Source organism: Pseudorasbora parva, chromosome 18, assembly GCF_024679245.1.
Source record: "Pseudorasbora parva isolate DD20220531a chromosome 18, ASM2467924v1, whole genome shotgun sequence".
NCBI classification, from domain to species: domain Eukaryota; kingdom Metazoa; phylum Chordata; class Actinopteri; order Cypriniformes; family Gobionidae; genus Pseudorasbora; species Pseudorasbora parva.
This window is the reverse complement of record NC_090189.1, coordinates 24,329,960-24,348,336: the sequence shown is the minus strand read 5'-3', so window position 1 is coordinate 24,348,336 and position 18,377 is coordinate 24,329,960. Positions and strand designations below refer to the sequence as shown.

Below are 18,377 nucleotides of genomic sequence, written 5' to 3'. Positions count from 1 at the left end.
GGATGATTTCATGTAGAAAACAGTGAATCACCAAAAAATGACTTTAGGAGGGTTTTCACAGACAGGGTCACATTTTAAAATAATGGACACTGTTCAAGTCTTCACGGAATGTAAATGAGACACAGAGCTTATGGCTGAAAGAAGAACCACTACCTTTTAATCTCAATTTGGATTTGGACATTTGTAAATCAGATACTTTCAGAAAATCCATGTGGAAAGCAGACATAACAAAAATTGGACATCTAATGGAAACAAAAGGATGGATAACAGTGGAAAACTTTGCTTTAAAACTGGGAATAAAATCTTTCCGATTGGCACAGAAAGTGTTAAATCAGATTTTAGAGTCTGCCACAAGACTATATTCTTTTGATGAAGAGGTGGACAAATGTGTGTTTCCGGACCTGAGCTTTTCTGCTGAGACTGGAATATGGCAAGTAATGGAAGGTAGTTTGCTATCTTTTAAGAGACCTCAGCTGTTGTTGTTTCGGGATGCTGGAAAAAAAGACATTTATACTCTTAGTCTATATCTATAGGCATGTGCTTGGCACGAGTGCTCTGTAAAAGAATGCATATGTACGCATAATCTTTCTTTACAACCTCATTTTCATATATCTGTGTGTATAGGGATTGTTTCGAGAGATCTTTAATTCTGAATGTGAAAACTTGTGTTTTCCTGTTGAAAGTAAACTCCCTTATACGGAACAAAAATATATGGGAAAATACTGCAGTATAATGAAATATATTACATAATACATTTCCAAATATGAAACACACACACTCACACACACACATATATATCACCGTTAGGTTGACAATTGACTGACACAATTATATTACTATATTTAAAAAGTAACGGCTGTGCTCTCTTTAGCACAGTTATAGTCTCTTTGCTAAATATTTAAGTACATGCATGCTTGTTTGAGATTTTATTAATTAGCTTGAAAAATGTAACATTTATAATTTAAATAATTATAAATTATAAGAAATGTTTGATTATATATTTCTCTATATGTGTGTTTATATGTTTATTTATATGCAATATATTACACATTCAGTACCATATCTAATCACATATAAATTGATTATGAAGTGTATTACTGAATATAAAATTACATACATTATGATATATTAGTATATATAATGCCAAATATTTTTCAATATATGAAAAGTGGCAATTCCTTATGTAAAATTCAATTTATTCAATATATTATTCTGCATATTTTAAAATATACTGTTAAATAATTATTTAATATATTGAACATTTCTGTGATACAGTTAGTGTCTTGGGTGAGATTCTACCCAAGTTACAGTAATTCTTTGTTACAGTATATTCGTCCTTGTATATTTTGGTTTTAATGGTTAAGTTGGAAGCTGTAGGGAGAGAGTGCCAATTTCGTGTGTCGTTCTTTTCTGATGTTTGCAGTAAGATAATCTGTGCTGGAAATGCATAGGAAATTGCCAAAGGTTATTTTTCATCTGTAGCCTCTGGATGAATGTTACAAGTCACCGCCATCTTGCAATTTGTCAATGGTCTCTCAATGTTGTCAAAACGATCCCCGTTTACCCGAATCCACGAAAACGATTAAAAAACACTGTATTATGGCTGCCAGGCCAGTAGTTGGCGATGTAACTTTGTAAAGGAAAACTTTGCTAAGCACGTAATACGTATGTGCATGCCATCACCGTTTTCACAAATTCACGTTAGATTCCATGGAGACGATAACGGGATAATTTTCAAAGCATATTTTCTAAACTTCAGGTCCCCAAAATGCAGTTGTTTTGTAAATAAATGGCCAAAAAATTATGAAACCGGTGTCACCGATTCATTAAATGAAATATTAACCCCACTTAATAACTTTGTCAAAATGACAAAAACAACATATAGGCTACATTTATATATTTACGCTTTTTATTATTCCACATTGCTTTTATTGTATAATTTCTTACACATTTGCACAAACTTCAAAGCAGGAAAGGGCAATAAAAATGTTCATTTAACTGAGGCATGCAAAACATTTCTGGAAGGGCAAATAGACTACTGTTCAACACAATGTTCACAAGAACGTAAGAGGGGTTCCCAGTGTGCCATTTCCTAGGTAGTCTTTAAGGAATGAGCGAACTTCTCCACTGAACAGACTTGTATGGTAATCTCTGGAGTGATCTTTAGACGAAGCTCTCGGGTCGTTCGCACACAGATCCTCCACTCCCCAGCTTATGATACCAACCTGTCCAAGATTATTCAGATATTAAAACAAACATCTCTCAGAATAGACAAGAATAACTATTTAGTGTTCAGAAGAGTGATGTAGGTGATTTGAAATAGATCAGTATTCAGTAAAAAAGAAATCAACAAACATGAACAAATCTCACCTGGACCATTCGATTACCAGGAACCACAAAAGAGGCCCCGCCAGAATCACCTGTTGATGACATGCACAGATTATGGATAAGGAGTCATTATATGACATTTTGATAGCACACCAAAAATGGTAGATTAGAACTAAATATTATGCACTCTTGCAAAAATACCTTTGCAGGCAATATCATCTCTAGTAGGTTCAGTTCCACCGCTACACAGAAAATTATTTGTAACGATATCTTCAGCTTTTTCTGCAGTAATTCCTTTAGCTTTTTTGGCATCTTGAACACAAGCGTCCCGCTTAAGAAAAAAGAAAAATGATTTAGACAGCAGAAATTCACAACTGTTGAGCAAAAAAAACAACAACAACAAAAAAACAATCAAGCCCTGCATAATAAACATAATGAAATCACAAATTAATACAAATATAAAGAGAACAATCAAAGGACAAGACAGTGTTAAGTATACAACTTCATTACCCATTTTCCCTGCTTGATTTTGATAAACTTCTGCTCAATTTTTTTCTTCCTGTCAGTCATGAAAGCAGCATTCACAGTTTCTGCACTCATTAGCACGTCCTCTGTAAAGACAGTTCAAATGTAAATTAAATATATGTTGTATTTTAGCAACGTTACAAGATAAAAATAATAGACTACGCATATTTCGCACTGCTACAAATTTTTATACTGTACATTGTGGCAGTGCAATGATACTATATACCAGCATTTCTGACAGACATATCTGTTGAAACTCACGATGTTTTCTGCATGTTCCTTCTCTATCTGAAAGTCTCAGAGCTCCACTGGTTTCCTTGGTGCATGGGATGCAGATAGGCCTGTAAACACATACACAATATCCATTCATTCATTACGCTCTTTTAACACTTTTTAGTAGTGTAAAATAATGGATGAACTGCATTCCTCACCGAAGATCGAGACCCATAATTACAGGTTTATCCAATTGAATAAGAGCTACATCAAATTCATAATATTCAGGTATTCCCATTTTCTCTTTTGCTTTGAGGTTATAGCGAGGATGAGGTATGTACTGCTTCACTTTTGTTCCTATAAGAGGAGAAAAGGAAACACCACTGGTGAGATTTACACCATTATACTTATTCTAAATATGTTGAAGTTGAAGAAATAACATTACCTCTAACATTTGATCCAATATCAACAGTTATCTTCTCAGGTATGTCACCAAACTTGAAGCAGTGAGCCGCTGTCAATATAAAGGTTGATGTGACCAGTGACCCCATGCAGTTAGAGATTTTTCCATTGTTGCGCTGTAAAATTATCAGAGAATGACTTTATAATTCAACAAGGTAGAAGAACTTATAAAATGTGTTCAAAGAACTAGTGTGTTGATGTTAAGCCATTTATTTAAAAAGCTTTTTAAATAAGACAATGATATAGGAATACACACAGTCACACTGATCTTTGCCAGCCAGGGGTATTGACGACGTTCAGCGGATCCATCATCGTAATCTCTGTAAAGTCCACACAGTGATACACTGGTGCCCTCATCTGTTCAAAGATTAGCAAAGAGAAAAGGAGCAACTTATGCATTAAATATCAATGTATATATTGACTGTGCTTTGAAAAATAAATTAAAATTAACTAATTACAAACATAATTAATTACAAACAATTAAAACAATAAAAATTATCTTTGCACCCAGACTAAAACAGTTCCTAGATAATAAAAAAAAGACAATAAAGTACCAATCATGTTGTCAAATGTCTCCTTTAATTCTTCAATGCTCTGAAGCTTAAAGAAAAACTTCTCATTTCCCCGGTCAGTCTTCAAATCATTAATGTCCTCAGCATTCACGTCATCTCCCATCCCAAACACATACAGTTCTGTACAACAACAACAAATATCATCAATAATTAAACAAAAGAATTGAGTAATTAAACATAAGCAGTCTTGGGAAGGATGCTTTGGAAATGTAATAGGCTATAAGTTATCCAATTTTAAAATCTAATAAGAAGTGTAACTCTTTCAATTACTTTATTAAAGTAATGTAACTGATTACATTTGATTACTTTTCAAAATGTCTACCAAATGTTTTCAACTGTTTCATTCATTTTCAAACATTTTAACCAGGCAGGGTTAACCTGGAAATTCAAACAATTATGCAAATTAAAAAAACAGCGCTGAAAATACAAAGAAGAGGGCCAATCAAACGCATCCGAATAGCATCGCTTTACTAAATAGCCTTTAAATGGCAGGAGGCATCATGCACATCAAAAATATCTAAAGCAACAAATTAAAATTATTCAACAAATCCTTAGCTTTTTACAGAAAGTATTCTGATGTAACCCTCTTTAACCATTTAAGCTTTCATAAGAATTGTAATTGTTTTTTTTTTTAAATTCTCAGTAACTGGAACGGATTAGTTACATTTATTTTGTAATTAAATTACGTAACACCGCATGTAACCAGTTACTCCCCAACACTGAAAATAAGCTAGATATATTTGAAGATTTGTTCTCTTTTTGTTTTCTAGTTTAATCTCAAAGATCATTCATGTTCTTCCTCACCAAGTTTGTCCTCTCTTGCAGGATTATTTTGTATCACAAGATTTTTGATCTGGTCCACTGGTATTTTTGGACTACCACCCATGTTGGCCTGACCTAAAGACAAAATAAGTTGTAAAGTAAATACAGAGCTTTTTGAAACCATTTGTTTATATTTTACATTAAGACAAGACACTTTAACAGTTTCTGTGGTAACCGCCAAGTATAAATATTGTCATCAATACCATCACTGAACATGATGACGATATGCTGGGTCTTCATGAAGTCTTCTTTATTGGTCATCTGTTCTATTTGTATACTTTCAGAAATTTTCCTATAGGCCTGGGCGATATTAGTTCCGGACCGATCACCTTTATCTGTTAATCACAAAAATATCAGGATATTAAAATCTATATATGTCCTTAAAGACTCTCAGACCGTCCAAAACTGAATCAATGCATTTCCATTTTTGCTATATTAAAGTACCTCTATTAGGCTATTTTAAAGTTTCCTAATTTAGTTTTTGGAGGTCTCCAACAACAGGTTTACATGCATCAAAATATATTGATATACAATTTCTCATAATATATTGCACATCACCACAATGTTCATTGATTCTCAAACTACTTGTCGGGTGAATCAGTCTCTCTAAATCCCCCCTTTCCACGAGCCTATGCTCTGCTCTGATGGGTCAGATGGCCTAGTCTGTTGTGATTGGTCTATCACGTACAACACTTATTTCAGAGGCTAAACTGCCATTACTATAACAGATCTTCAGCTCCATCAGACTCGGGAGGCTTCCTAAAGCTCAGTGATAATACACACTGTAAAGACAGTAACGACGACGTTTATTTTACATCAATCCCAGCACGAGTCCAAATCGATGATGAAACATTGGAAGAACTAAGTGTTACTATTGAGAAATATTGTGTGTGTGTTTCTAATCTTATTGCAGTGCACATGCGGGAACTGTATCAATAACTGCACACGTTAGCTGAACACTACGTGAATGACTAATGTAACATTAAAGTTTTAAAACAAATCTTGCTCCATCCTTTATCTTTACTCAAAGTAGTGAGAGCAACAGACAGTCTACATTTAAAAGACAGTTTAAGGTAATAGTGGCCCACAGCTGATTTACAGTAGTATTTTAGCAAGACAATAACACGATTCCTGCACAATATGAAACGCAAATCTACACAGTAGACAACATCAATAATGAATAACTAACAGATTGTGCAAGCTGGTTCAAACAAATTGAGTTATGAACCAACTTTTAAGAGCAAGCATTTTGTGAATCCTGTTTTGAACTCCGAGATTTGAGAAGCAGTCGTCAGTAAAATGACATCCTAAGGCGGGACAACGTACAACATAGGCACCATTATGCGAATGTCTGTTCTAGTGACGTAAAACCGTCACACAAAAGATCTGAAACAAAAACTATTCATTAAGGTGATTCAGAGTCAATTATTTCTTTTTATTGTGCACTTTCGACTTAACAACTTTGCAGAACGTTTACACTCACAAACAGCTATATTATGAGCTGCAGGATAGGGAATATTTGCAAAAACCATAATAAGGGCACTTTAAAACAAAATACTTACTTTCATATTTATAATTGTCTAGTTTTTCAAGAATCTTTAGCAGGTTATTCCCTTGCCCGCTCTTGAAGTCTCTCATGGAGACTATCCGGTGAACATCCGTGGCAAAAATCAGGATCTCATAGTTTGGGGAGACCTCGTAATAACTGATCTGTCGGTAATTAACATAGGATCAAATATATTATGGTCACGCATAGTTAATTTAACAATATAACATTACATTAAGAGATATATAAATTACGTTTTGTGAAATTCTAATGGCACACTAATTGTGCACTAGTATACTAATGGGAGATTAGGCAGAATTATTTCATTATTTCATATACCTTTTCTATGAGTGTTTTGATAACCTCTTTTGCCTTTTCAAACTCATCTTCTTCTATGCTGTCAGATACATCCAGGGCAATGTAGATGTCGAGTTTCCCACCCTTGTCCACTTGTATTTTCTTCCCGTATTGATCTGAAGACAGAACAGGTTTTATTAAAAAAAAAAAAAAGTATATGTTTTGCAGAGGAAGAAGGCAGTGTGAGTTGCTCAATACTACCTGTTCCTTCATGTTGTTGAGAAAGCTCTAGATTTGACTTTAGAGAACTGCTGAAACCCTCTGAGGCTTCCTCTGGGGTGTCGTATGTAAAATCAGCTGTATTTACACAACAAATAAATTAGCAAAGCTGTAGTTTGTACTTTTGGGTGAAATTAGTGCATTGTACTTTGAACAGGCAGGAGGGGGGATTTACCGTAACATTCTGGCTCTGTTCCTGACCATTGGCCATCGTCCTGACAGACTCGCTCTTTGGAACCAATCAAAGTCAATGCACTGCCACAGCTGTATGTGACTTTGTCGTCAATATTAAAAATGTGGCCTGTTCTTGTAGCGCCAGCGGGAGTGCCAGGATCAGGACAGTGATCAGCTGTTTGAAAAGAAGAACACACCATGAAAGAGAATTGTGACATTGAATCTGTAGGGTATTCATGAACCAGGAAATAATTAAATTTAGTGTTGTTGTTTTTTTGTATTGCACTTTACAGCATAGAGAGACTTCTCACTTACAGTTTCTTCCACAGATTGGTGTGCTTCCACTCCACTTCCCATTCAACTGGCAAACACGAGTCCCTGAGCCACGGAATGTGTAGCCTGAATGACACGAGTAGTGGGTTGTGTCGTTCACAAAATGCTTTGGTGAATATGGATACACCTCTCCATTTTCAAAACCACGAGGATCAGGACATGTGATTTCTGAGACAAAAGGAATAGTTTTGTGAGTAGCCGTGAAATGGAGAATGTGGTTGTGTTTTCAATAAGCAAGTAAGATAATGTCTGTCTTATAATGTGCTGCTTACTCTTGCACTCTGGGCGTTTTTTTTTTGGCAACGGGGTCCATCTTCCCTTGTTACAGCGGCGGATTTTAATGGTTGGGTAATAACCTTCGGAACAGCTGTATCTTACGAGGCTCCCATCTTTCGAGAGAGAAAAATTGCCTCCACTAATACTGAGATTCTCATCAGAGCACAAATTAGAGGATGGAGCACCTATGGGAATATCAGAGGGCCAGATGAAAAAAGAACACAGCAAAGAACAATAGTGTGACCCTTCGGTTGGACTGTATAGTTTAGAGTTCTGGATCCCGAACCTTCTTGTACTAAAATACAAATTAATATTATTTTACAATGTTTCGTCAAAATAATTGTGTTTTTTAAGCTCAAATCACACACACAAAAAAAATGTGAATTGTTTTTTAGAGTGTAAAAATTCAACAATGCTATGCTATAAAAGATGATGCTTTTGAGAGTTCAATATTCATTTTGGACTATTGCTTTGGACTACACTGTAAAAAAAAGAAAAAGAAAAAAAAAGAATGATCAATAAGTTATGACAACATGTTTTCACATTGCTTTAACTCATCACAACAAGTTAACCAGTTTTCTACATTTTTATAATTTATACCAGATTAAACTAACTTGAAGTGAGTTTAATGTAATTTAAGTAGACAGTTGACTGTATTTAAAAATTTAAGGCAGCAACTTTTTTACAACATATAGACTACATACATTAAATCTGGATTATAAGAATTAATTAGCTGTTTGATGCATCTCTTTGAGATTTACATAGTTATATGCAAGATACAACCAGCAGTAAAATTTAATCTGGTCTGAAAAACAGATAAAAACTGACAACAGTAATATTATACAGCAATTTATAAAACGTTCAAAAGAGAGAACGAGCAAAACACGTTACATGGCAGCAAAAATACAAGTGCTATGTGCAACTGACACTTAATATACCCAAATATACTGAGTGAGAGATAAGTGATACAGGCATGTACAAGTTACTTTGGACTCTTGATCTGTTTACAAGAAACATTCCCTGAAATCAGCATTTCAGTTAAACAGCAAAACAAAACTTTCTGTTTCTAATCTATTTCTAAGTAAAATAGAGGAACAAATCCTGAACGTTCTGATGGTTAAAACCAAGGCAATTATGACCTACCGGCTATAAGAGGACACAGTATTGCAAGCATGAACAGATTCAGCCACGGTTCACGCTCCATGATGTTCTCGTCAGTTCACACAGCAAATGAAACAAAAACAGAGGAAGGCCACATATTTATAGAGCAAGGTAAACAAGAGGAAGTGACTGTGGACATAGACTGATGTCAAATGTCAAAGTTAAACTAACTTGATTTTTCTTATACATGGTCTTTTAAAAATGGGAGACCTATATATATATACATATATAAACACTACAGTAGTGAGGCTTGTGAGTGTTGCTTTAATGTAGTTCAACTTAAAAAATAAGTGTTACAATATTCTTTACCCCAAATTTCCATTTTATGTTTCTTTTTATTCAATTATCAAGAATCAGTATGCAATTTCTGTACTATAAATGAAAAAAAAAAAGAAATGATGTAATCCAGTTGGCAACAGGGGGATGCAACCAGTGTTTGACCAACATCGGTTAATCCCTCAGCTGTCAATGTCCCGCCAGCAGGGTGCTTGTGTTCTTTTTTGTTCACATATTTTAGTAATCATCATAAATTAGGTATCATTCGATACAACACAAATCTTTTCGAATTTGTTCTTGAATTTAATTCCTTAATAAGAGCTTTGTGGTCTCACTAATAAAATCTCCAAGACAGATAGACAAAGACAAAGATTTCCCGAACTGGTCCTTGTTAGTTGCAGCCATTGCTGTTACCAGAAATTAAGTAAAGAAATGGGGGGAATTAAATGATACTGGTCTAATTAAATTAATGAAGCAACATTGCATCTGTCATGGCTGGTTGCAGGAAGGGAGAGTAAAATGTCAGGGTTGGGGAATGAAAGGAGTGAGGAATTGGGCTTTTATTAATAATAAAATAAAACAAAAACAGACAAAAACAACCCTGAGGGAGAAAACAAGACTTGACACAACTTGACACAAGGAACAGGGAAACACTTAGCCCAGAGCTCCTGCAGCTGCTCTGAAGAAGCTGCGCAGAATGCACCAGCTGGCTTTTCTCGAATCGCTTTTTCATGGAACTTTGTTGACGTATATGTCACAGTCACGTAGCATTGACGCTGCTTCAAGTCGGACAACATTTCTAACTGGCATGCACTGCTTCAAGTCAGCTACCGATCGGTCTGCACGTCGCTGCATGAAGTCAAACAAGCCTGATGTTGAACACACCGGAGAGCACATGGCACAAGGAAACGCATGACGAGCCATGTGCTCACACCAATCATGACCAACACAAGCACATGGTCTGCAAAGACAAATTACAAGCTATGTGCTCACACAAAGACAGGACAAACAGTGTCAGGGCTCTGTTGTGAAACCAAGAATTTGGTTATTATTAATAAACTAGACCAAAGAAAGAGAACCCTGACAGTATAAGGATTTATTTGCAGCAGTGACTTTTATTAACCAACAAATTATAATAACTAAAACACTCTGGAGACCAGGAGAGGGCAGGAAATACATATGATAAAGGACAAAAACCAACTGAAAAAGGCTAAGCAGGGAGGAAACCAGAACTAAGGTAGAGTTATCCAAGCCAAGGGTATGTCTACAGGACAACTGTGAAAATGGCAAAAAACTAAAAACTCTATTATTCATGCCAGGCCAGTAGTCAGAAATGTAATTTTATAAAATTAAAATAAAAAATATTAGCTGTAATATGCATGACGTCACCCTCAAAAATGTTTTTTTTTTGTTTTGTTTTTTGTTTTACATGGAGACTATAACGGTGTCATTTTAAAAACCTTGCACATTGAAACGTGTTCAAAAGTTTGCATTATCTGGGCCCCAAAAACCTCATTTTACAGCACCATCTTCAATAGAGATATTGTTCTGTAATATAATGGATTATTTCTGAGGTGGACATTGTTATTGTTGTCTTCATGGTAATATTTGCAATATAGAATATTTCAATCCACATTATGTCTTAAAATGTCACTTTATCTGAGCAAAATCAGGATCCGAATTTGACTAATTTAAAATAAATAACCTTTGAACAATGCAAAATATGATCATGTGTAAATACTGTGTTAATATTGTCTTTTTGATATGCTGTTTTTTTTTTTTTGTTACAGTGCCAGAAACACTATTGCAGTTTTTGAAGGTTTTTCTTTTTTCTTTTGTGCAATTTGTTGCATTGAGAAATAAAAGGTGTGAACCATTATGGTGAAACCTTGAAAAACCTCTTTTGTCGTAATCAAACAATTTCCGTAGAAATTTACCAAGAAATAGGAACAGTGCATAGCTACAATAAGAGGTCTTGTTTTATTATTATCCTTATCATACAAACCTCCTCTATGTTTTGGTTTCAGAACTTTTATCCAGCATTTACTTTTTGTCCAATTTATTGGGCATATTTTAATGTTGTTGTTTTTTCTTCTTCAATAAGTTACACATAATCATACCAGTCTAATTGACACTGAGACGATACTGTTAAATTCCTACCTATACTTCCAAAAAATATGTCCTATTAACTTACTAAATAAGCATGTGAAAGCTGTTATTATCTAATATATTAAACTTAGGTATATGGAGAATGGCTTTTCCCTGCTGAATCATGGCTTCTCACAGAGTTTCTTCCTCATCTTAGTTATATTTAACTATAATGATAGCCTTGCTTACTGGTAATATGTTAGAAACTTAATTTAGTGGAACTGTGAGTAAAGAAATACATTTTTCATGAAAGCTTTGTTATTTTAAGCAAATTTGCATGCACAGTTTTGAGAAGGTGGAAGAGGATGTTTAAATCACCTTTGTTTGAAAACTGCTAGAATGGCTTATGTACTTGGGACATCCAGCCAAACAAGTATTTATGTCAGGACCACTATCATCACAGATGACTGATTGACTATGCATACAGTTTGGATAGGTGGTTTGGTTCTGTTCTGGACAAAAACTCCCTGCACATCCATACCGTCTCTGCTGGTCCTATTAAAAATTAAACATATACATTTTTATAATTAAATTCATGTGTGTCTGAACATATATAAATTCAAATACTGTCTATTTCAGTATATTACAGTTATATTTCCAGATAGAATGTGGATTTTTTTTTCTGAGGCTGAGCTGTATTTTCCATATGCCATTATCTAATGCATCACAGCTGAGCTCTGTGGACTAGCACTAGTAGTGTATCTAGCCTTCTGTTGAAGCTGCTATTTTCCATTTGATCATAACTTTGACTGATGTGTGTCATCAGCCAATCAAATTTTGATGTGTAGTGATAAAACGCCCCAGAGGCCCAGCGTGGTGTCAGCGCTACCCCCGCTGATGTCATCAGCTGTTTGAACTTTTGTCGGGTTGTGAGCATTCTAAGTGAAATAAGCTATGGCCGCTGCTTTCACACCTCTTATCGATCCTGCTTCTTTCTTCGCGTGCCTTTTACAAGGCGATCGTTTGGAGAGAGGAAAGATTCAAATGGAAAGACCTACACCTAAGCTGGATGGGCTGACCAAGGCCGGAAAATGATTTGTGTGGCACTTTACTTCAGTAACTATGACAGCTGACTGGCTTACAGCTATCACCAAGCTCTGGATGTCTCTTGCTGCCCAACCAGTGCAGATGTCGTGCAGCTTTCTAATGAGCTTCATGTGTATCCTGATATCAAGCCAGTAGCAAACAAGTTACTGGCTGGTCTAAGAGTATTCGTGCCAGTGAGTTGATTTTGATTAATTTCACCAGTTGACTAAAGGCTGCAACATACTCCGCAAGAACAGAGAAAAAAGTTCTCGCTCCCAGCCCTTGGAGTGAGAACATTTTTCCATGTTCTTGCGGAGTATGTTGCAGCCTTGACTGGTCAGACATTTAATAAGGGCATGGTTAATGCGGAGAATGTATTTCAAGGGTGATGTTTGTTTATCTACCCATGTAATCAACCTTTGGAATTGACAAGTGTTTGCACTTGTCTTGACTGTGAATGAATTAGACCACTGAGTAGTCCATTTTCAACCCATTTTCAACCCATGTCCTCATTTCCCATTAGTGAACCAACTAGGCCCTACATGGGGAGCCTAGCTAGGTTTGCCCATGTGAGACCTTCTAAGTTCAAACAAGTGGGCCCCAGAAAAGATGCCCATTTTGAGCCCATGCCCACTCTGTACCCCTGTAGCCCATGTTTAATCCACATGGGCCCCACATACACTTGTTGCCTGGGGTGCTATGGTGGCTGTTCTAAAGGACGGGCTGTTTCTAAACAGAGGCTTTCCCACTTAATAGTGGACGCTATTTCACTGACATATGTTAGTCTGGGTCAGGACACATTCTAGAGTGTATTCACTTAAGAGTAAAAGTGGATTAAAGTGAAAGTGGATTAAACAAGAAACAGGAAATTAAACTGTGGAAAAGAGTCATTTAACCATATGAAAAGAACCATCAGCTTATTTCAAAGTACCACATTAAAATGTACGATACTTGCGTTATCTTTGCAGTTGAAGCAGTCTGTGAAATTTCTGAAGAAGGAGTTGCTATCGATTTCTTCTTGAATGAAGTGCACACCACCACTGAATGTCCTGGGATGCATGTTCCTTCATAAAAGGTTTTCTATGAATGAATGTGGGAGATTCCTTTTTATGGGCATTATGTGTGTTTCAGTAAGAGGAATGGAGTGCGAGTTGACTCTTTCACATTCTTTTTATTCGTAAAGCCATTGCAAAACAGAGGGCTTGTTCTATTATTTTGGAAGGTTGTCACAGACACCTTGACAGCTTGGTTGGTGAGGGGTTTTACCATATGGTGCATTCAAACATCAGACATGCAATCTGACTCCACTGTTGCATGACGTGGACAGTTATTTTTTGGTGCATAATAACTACATTTTACTCTAAATTTTAGTTTATATACTAAATACTAACATATTCATCATACTTTACTGTATCTACTAATATTTTCTTTTAGCTCATTTGACCTCCTTGTATAAAAGTGTTTCACAGATATGCCTGGGGCATTTGGCTATCGCTTTCAGCCATCTTGGATTTATGATGTCATCAAGCAATGAATATTTGGAATACAAGACAGTAGCCACTGTTACAATACTGTCAGTCCACTGACACTGCCCTCAAGTGGTTTGGAGAAAATAACCATGAGAATTGAGCTTAAAATGGAGTTAAATTAACTGTCCCCATGAATTATGTTTTGAATTAATCTATGAAGCCACTGTAAATCGTATCGTTATACATTAAACTAATTGTTATATTACACTGCTAGCTTACTTTTTTGTAAATGACAAAGCCTGACTGTCACATGCCGTCCTGTCTTGTGTGCACATGTAGGTTTTGTTATTTTGAGCATGTGCTCCTGTCATTGTCTGATCCCTCCCCCTTGTTATCTGATTAGTGTTTGATTTTTCCCACCTGTTCCCTCTTGATTTCTTCCCTTTATAAGCTCCCTGTGTTTGTCAGTCCTTGTCGGATCTTTGTACTGTCTACGTCTCCCGTTTCCCCGTGTTGGTAGTTTTCAGTTTATATATTTCTAGTTTGTTTTTCCCCCCTTGTGGGTTTTGTTTTGTGTTCATGTTTTGTTTTATAATAAATGATATTTTTTTCTACACTTGAGTCCTCTCACCTTAGTTTCCTTTAAGTGTTATGTGACAGAAAGATCCGACCATGTTGAGGACTCAGCAGACAGGGGGCTCAATCCACCTGTCGCCAGACTCACTCATCACCTGTCCTCACTTTGAGAGGATTCTGTGGTTTCGAGTCCTCCAACTACTCCACCAGGAGGGGGAGGAGGTCAGGAGGTTTGCAAGAAAGTTCCTGGAGACAGAAAAGGGGCTGAAGCTCAGTGACTCTGTGCTCAAGGACCTTTTTAATTATGCTCTAGATGAGCCCATGGAATGGTGGCTCAGGAGGGCACATGACGGATGCACCTTTGAGGCGATGGTGGAGGCTATCACCCACCAGCAGGAGAGAGCTGCCAGGAGATGGCCCCTGCCCTGGTGGCCCCTGCTCCAGTGGCCCTGAGACCGGTGGTCCCGAGGCGGAGGAGGAGAAAGGCTTCCTCCACGCCCGCTCCAGATGTCCCCGTTCCGGTGGATCCAGTTACGGTGGATCTAGTTACGGTGGTCCCAGTTCCGTGGTCCCAGATCCGGTGGATTGTGATCCTGTGGACCCTGTTTCGGTGGTCCAAGATCCGGTGGATCATGATCCTGTGGACCCTGTTCCGGTGGTCCCTGTTCCGGTGGATTGTGTTCAGATGGTCCTAGTGCCGGTGGATCGTGTTCTGGTAGTCCCAGTGCTGGTGGATCGTGTTCCTGTGGTCCCAGCGCCGGTGGATCATGTTCCGGTGGTCCCAGTTCCGGTGATCCCAGTGCCAGTGGTCCCTGCACCGGCGGTCAGAGTTCCAGTGGTGCCAGTGCCGGTGGATTGTGTGCCGGTGGTCCAAGTGCCGGTGGATCGTGTTCCGGTGGTCCCAGTTCCGGTTATCCCTGTGCAGGTGGTCCCTGCACCGGTGGTCTGAGTTCCGGTGGTCCCAGTGCCGGTGTATCGGGTTACAGTGGACTGTGCCGGTTGAGTGCCGGTGGACTCTGTTCCGGTGGACACTGCCGGACCGGAGAAGTTTTCCCCGGTGCCCTGCTCTGCCCACGCCGCCCTGGCGCCGAGCTCTGCCCGTGCCGCTGAGGCGCCCTGCTCTGCCTGCACCACCAAGGCGGCCTGATCTGCCCCTCATCTGGCCATCTGGACTCAGTGGGCCATCCAGGCCGCTTGAACTTTGTGGGCCACCATGGCCTTTTAGTTTAACCAAGTAAGAACCTGAACCTTTTATTTTCCCCTTTCCTCCCTTGTTTACCCCTCCCTTGTCTGTTCTTCCTGTCCTGTCCCGCCCTGGTCTGTCCCTGCCGTCCCGCCCTGGTCCATCCCTCCCATCCCACCCTGGTCAGTCCCTTCCATCCCGCCTTGGTCCGTCCCTCCAATCCCTAGAGGTGTGTCTGTTAGGAGGGGGTAGTGTCACATGCCGTCTTGTCTTGTGTGCACATGTAGGTTTTGTTATTTTGAGCATGTGCTCCTGTCATTGTCTGATCCCTCCCCCTTGTTATCTGATTAGTGTTTGATTTTCCCACCTGTTCCCTCTTGATTTCTTCCCTTTATAAGCTCCCTGTGTTTGTCAGTCCTTGTCGGATCTTTGTACTGTCTATGTCTCCCGTTTCCCCGTGTTGGTATGTTTTCAGTTTATATATTTCTAGTTTATATTTTTTCCCCCTCGTGGGTTTTGTTTTGTGTTTATGTTTTGTTTTATAATAAATTATCATTTTTTTCTGCACTTGAGTCCTTTCACCTTAGTTTTCTTTAAGTGTTACATGACACTGACAGTGTCACTGACAGTGTCACTGCTAAATGCCCATTATATTCACTACAATTTTTCACAGACACGCCCCTAACTCCTACAGATGGGGGCTTAAAGACCTTTTAACCTGCGGCCTTATTTTTGTAGAATTTTCTGAAAACGACATACCCAAATAAAAAGATCTGCAGCTCTTAAACCCTATGGTCTAAGTTCATAAATCTGGTCTAATTTTAAACTAGACACTTGAAATATTGTTACACAAGAGTCATAATAACAAAAATTGAATAGGAGCAAAGTAAAACAAGGGGAAATATGCATGTTAGTACCGTAATTCCTCAAATAAAGACCGGGGCCTTTATTTACCTGAACTTCCGATGGGAACTGGCTTTTATTTGAAGCAGGCTTTTATTAGAGACAGGCCTGTATTTCTAATTCCATCTGTTTGAAATATAATTGCTTTATGTAAACCGTTTTCAATTTAAAGTGATCGTTCCAGTGGACAAATATCATAGATTTTTTTAAGAAACATTTGCAAAAATATCACCATACAACAACATAATACGCAGTTTTTTGTAACTCCGCGCGCAGCTCCGCATCCGTAGATGAACGAGGTCTCAGCGAATCTAGCCGAGCATGACGTCTCATCACACCGCCCCCCAGTTTGCACATAAAAGTGCTTATATTTACTGAATGAGCCTACAAAAGCAGAAATAAGCCATTTTAAATAAAGATCCATGTTTAATCAAATAAATAAATAAATCACAACATTAAAGTTTAGTGAAATTAGGAAATATTTAAGAGATCGTTAATTTAGTGCATATTTTGTTTTCATGTCACAAGTAATAATATCAAGCCAAGGTTTACTGAGTTTTACACGATTCTTTTGTAGTGTGTTTTTTGGTGAAATGTACTAAAATAAATATCATCACCTGTACACATTAGTCCACTTCTTCTCCTTTTCCTGATGGTTCATTGAACAATTACTCCGAATCGCCCACTGTCGTTTCAAAGAATAGCACAACGGCGAGCGCGTCAAGTATAAACGCCTCGTCCGTTTGGTGAGGAGCGCGCGGCGCGCAGTCAGCGGAGCGGAGACAGACGAAAGTATAAACAAGGCTTGAAACGGGGCTGCGTGGAGCTGAGCTTCGAGACTTGGGTGCCCTGACTACTGACGGAGCAGATTGAGGCGCACGCATTGTGAAGATCGATATTTGTAGCCTTCCTGGTGGTACGGGATTTTCACAGACATTGCATCTCTCATAGACTACAGTAGCCTATTTAAAATGGCACATGTATCCGTTATATTCTCAATTTCATTTACAAAGCAATCCCTGTAAAGTGTTTAGGTTAACTATAGAAGAGACCAGGATTAGTGTGTGTCGCAATGGCATGACTTGCATCGGGGCGTGTGGCATCAGGATGGTTTCGCATTAAATTAACGGCATTTAGGAGATTATCCACTCATTTTCCCCCGGCCTTTATTTGAGAACGGCCTTTATTTGTTCGTGTTAACCACGCCCCCGGCCACTATCAGAGGCCCGACGTTTATTTGATTACAGGCTTTTATTTGAGGAAATGTGGTAACTTTTTTTTCTTTTTTTTTTTAGGGAAAAAATTATGAGATTTTAATATAAATGGACTGAAAATAACCTAAATATAAAGCTGAATGTCTAATCATGCTTTGATTCAAATTTGAGGATGATTCTATCAAAAGTGTAGCTTTTGTAAGCTTTTATGTAAAAAAAAGAAAAGAAAAAAAAAGCCTTGGTGTCCTTTCAAAAAAGCCATTTATATCAGAATATTTGTAATTGTAAAGTCGTTTTTTATTCAAATAAATCTGCAATAAACTGCTAATTATGCATTTACAGTCCCTGAAAAACTAAAGCAACTATTTACAGAATTTACAAGTGTAAAAAACTAATTTAGTTGATAAAAACAGTCTGTAATTGAGTCTGTGGGCGTGCTTTATGTGCGCTAAAAATAGCAGCTCAAGCTGGATACTATTGGATACTATGGAGACTGTAAGCATGAGGTATTCATCAATGCTTAAGGCATATCTTACAAACGCTGCGCAAAATAATGTGTTTTGATTCATTACTACATCCATCAATCAAATATAT

The 18,377-nt window shown here is 37.7% G+C and overlaps 1 protein-coding gene across 1 annotated transcript; it reads right to left on the bottom strand.

The window, feature by feature from the left end:
* Positions 1–1,887: 1,887 nt before the first annotated feature.
* cfbl (complement factor b, like) lies at positions 1,888–9,122 on the bottom strand. Its single transcript, XM_067424564.1, has 18 exons — positions 8,971–9,122; positions 7,824–8,012; positions 7,534–7,719; positions 7,220–7,393; positions 7,027–7,122; positions 6,808–6,941; positions 6,485–6,632; positions 5,126–5,257; positions 4,905–4,997; positions 4,083–4,220; positions 3,785–3,885; positions 3,512–3,644; positions 3,285–3,423; positions 3,115–3,194; positions 2,839–2,939; positions 2,530–2,659; positions 2,371–2,420; positions 1,888–2,225 (listed from the first exon to the last, which is right to left on the bottom strand). The coding sequence occupies exons 1-18, from the start codon at positions 9,029–9,031 to the stop codon at positions 2,055–2,057; spliced, it is 2,256 nt and encodes a 751-aa protein (XP_067280665.1). The 5' UTR covers positions 9,032–9,122; the 3' UTR covers positions 1,888–2,054.
* Positions 9,123–18,377: the final 9,255 nt, after the last annotated feature.

Excerpts from the sequence above, each read along its gene's own strand:
- cfbl (XM_067424564.1), bottom strand. The coding sequence starts at position 9,031 with ATGGAGCGTGAACCGTGGCTGAATCTGTTCATGCTTGCAATACTGTGT. Across the intron at positions 4,998-5,125 it reads CGTCATCATGTTCAGTGATG|GTCAGGCCAACATGGGTGGT; the intron begins GTATTGATGACA and ends TTTTGTCTTTAG. Across the intron at positions 2,940-3,114 it reads AGGAACATGCAGAAAACATC|AGGACGTGCTAATGAGTGCA; the intron begins GTGAGTTTCAAC and ends CTGTCTTTACAG.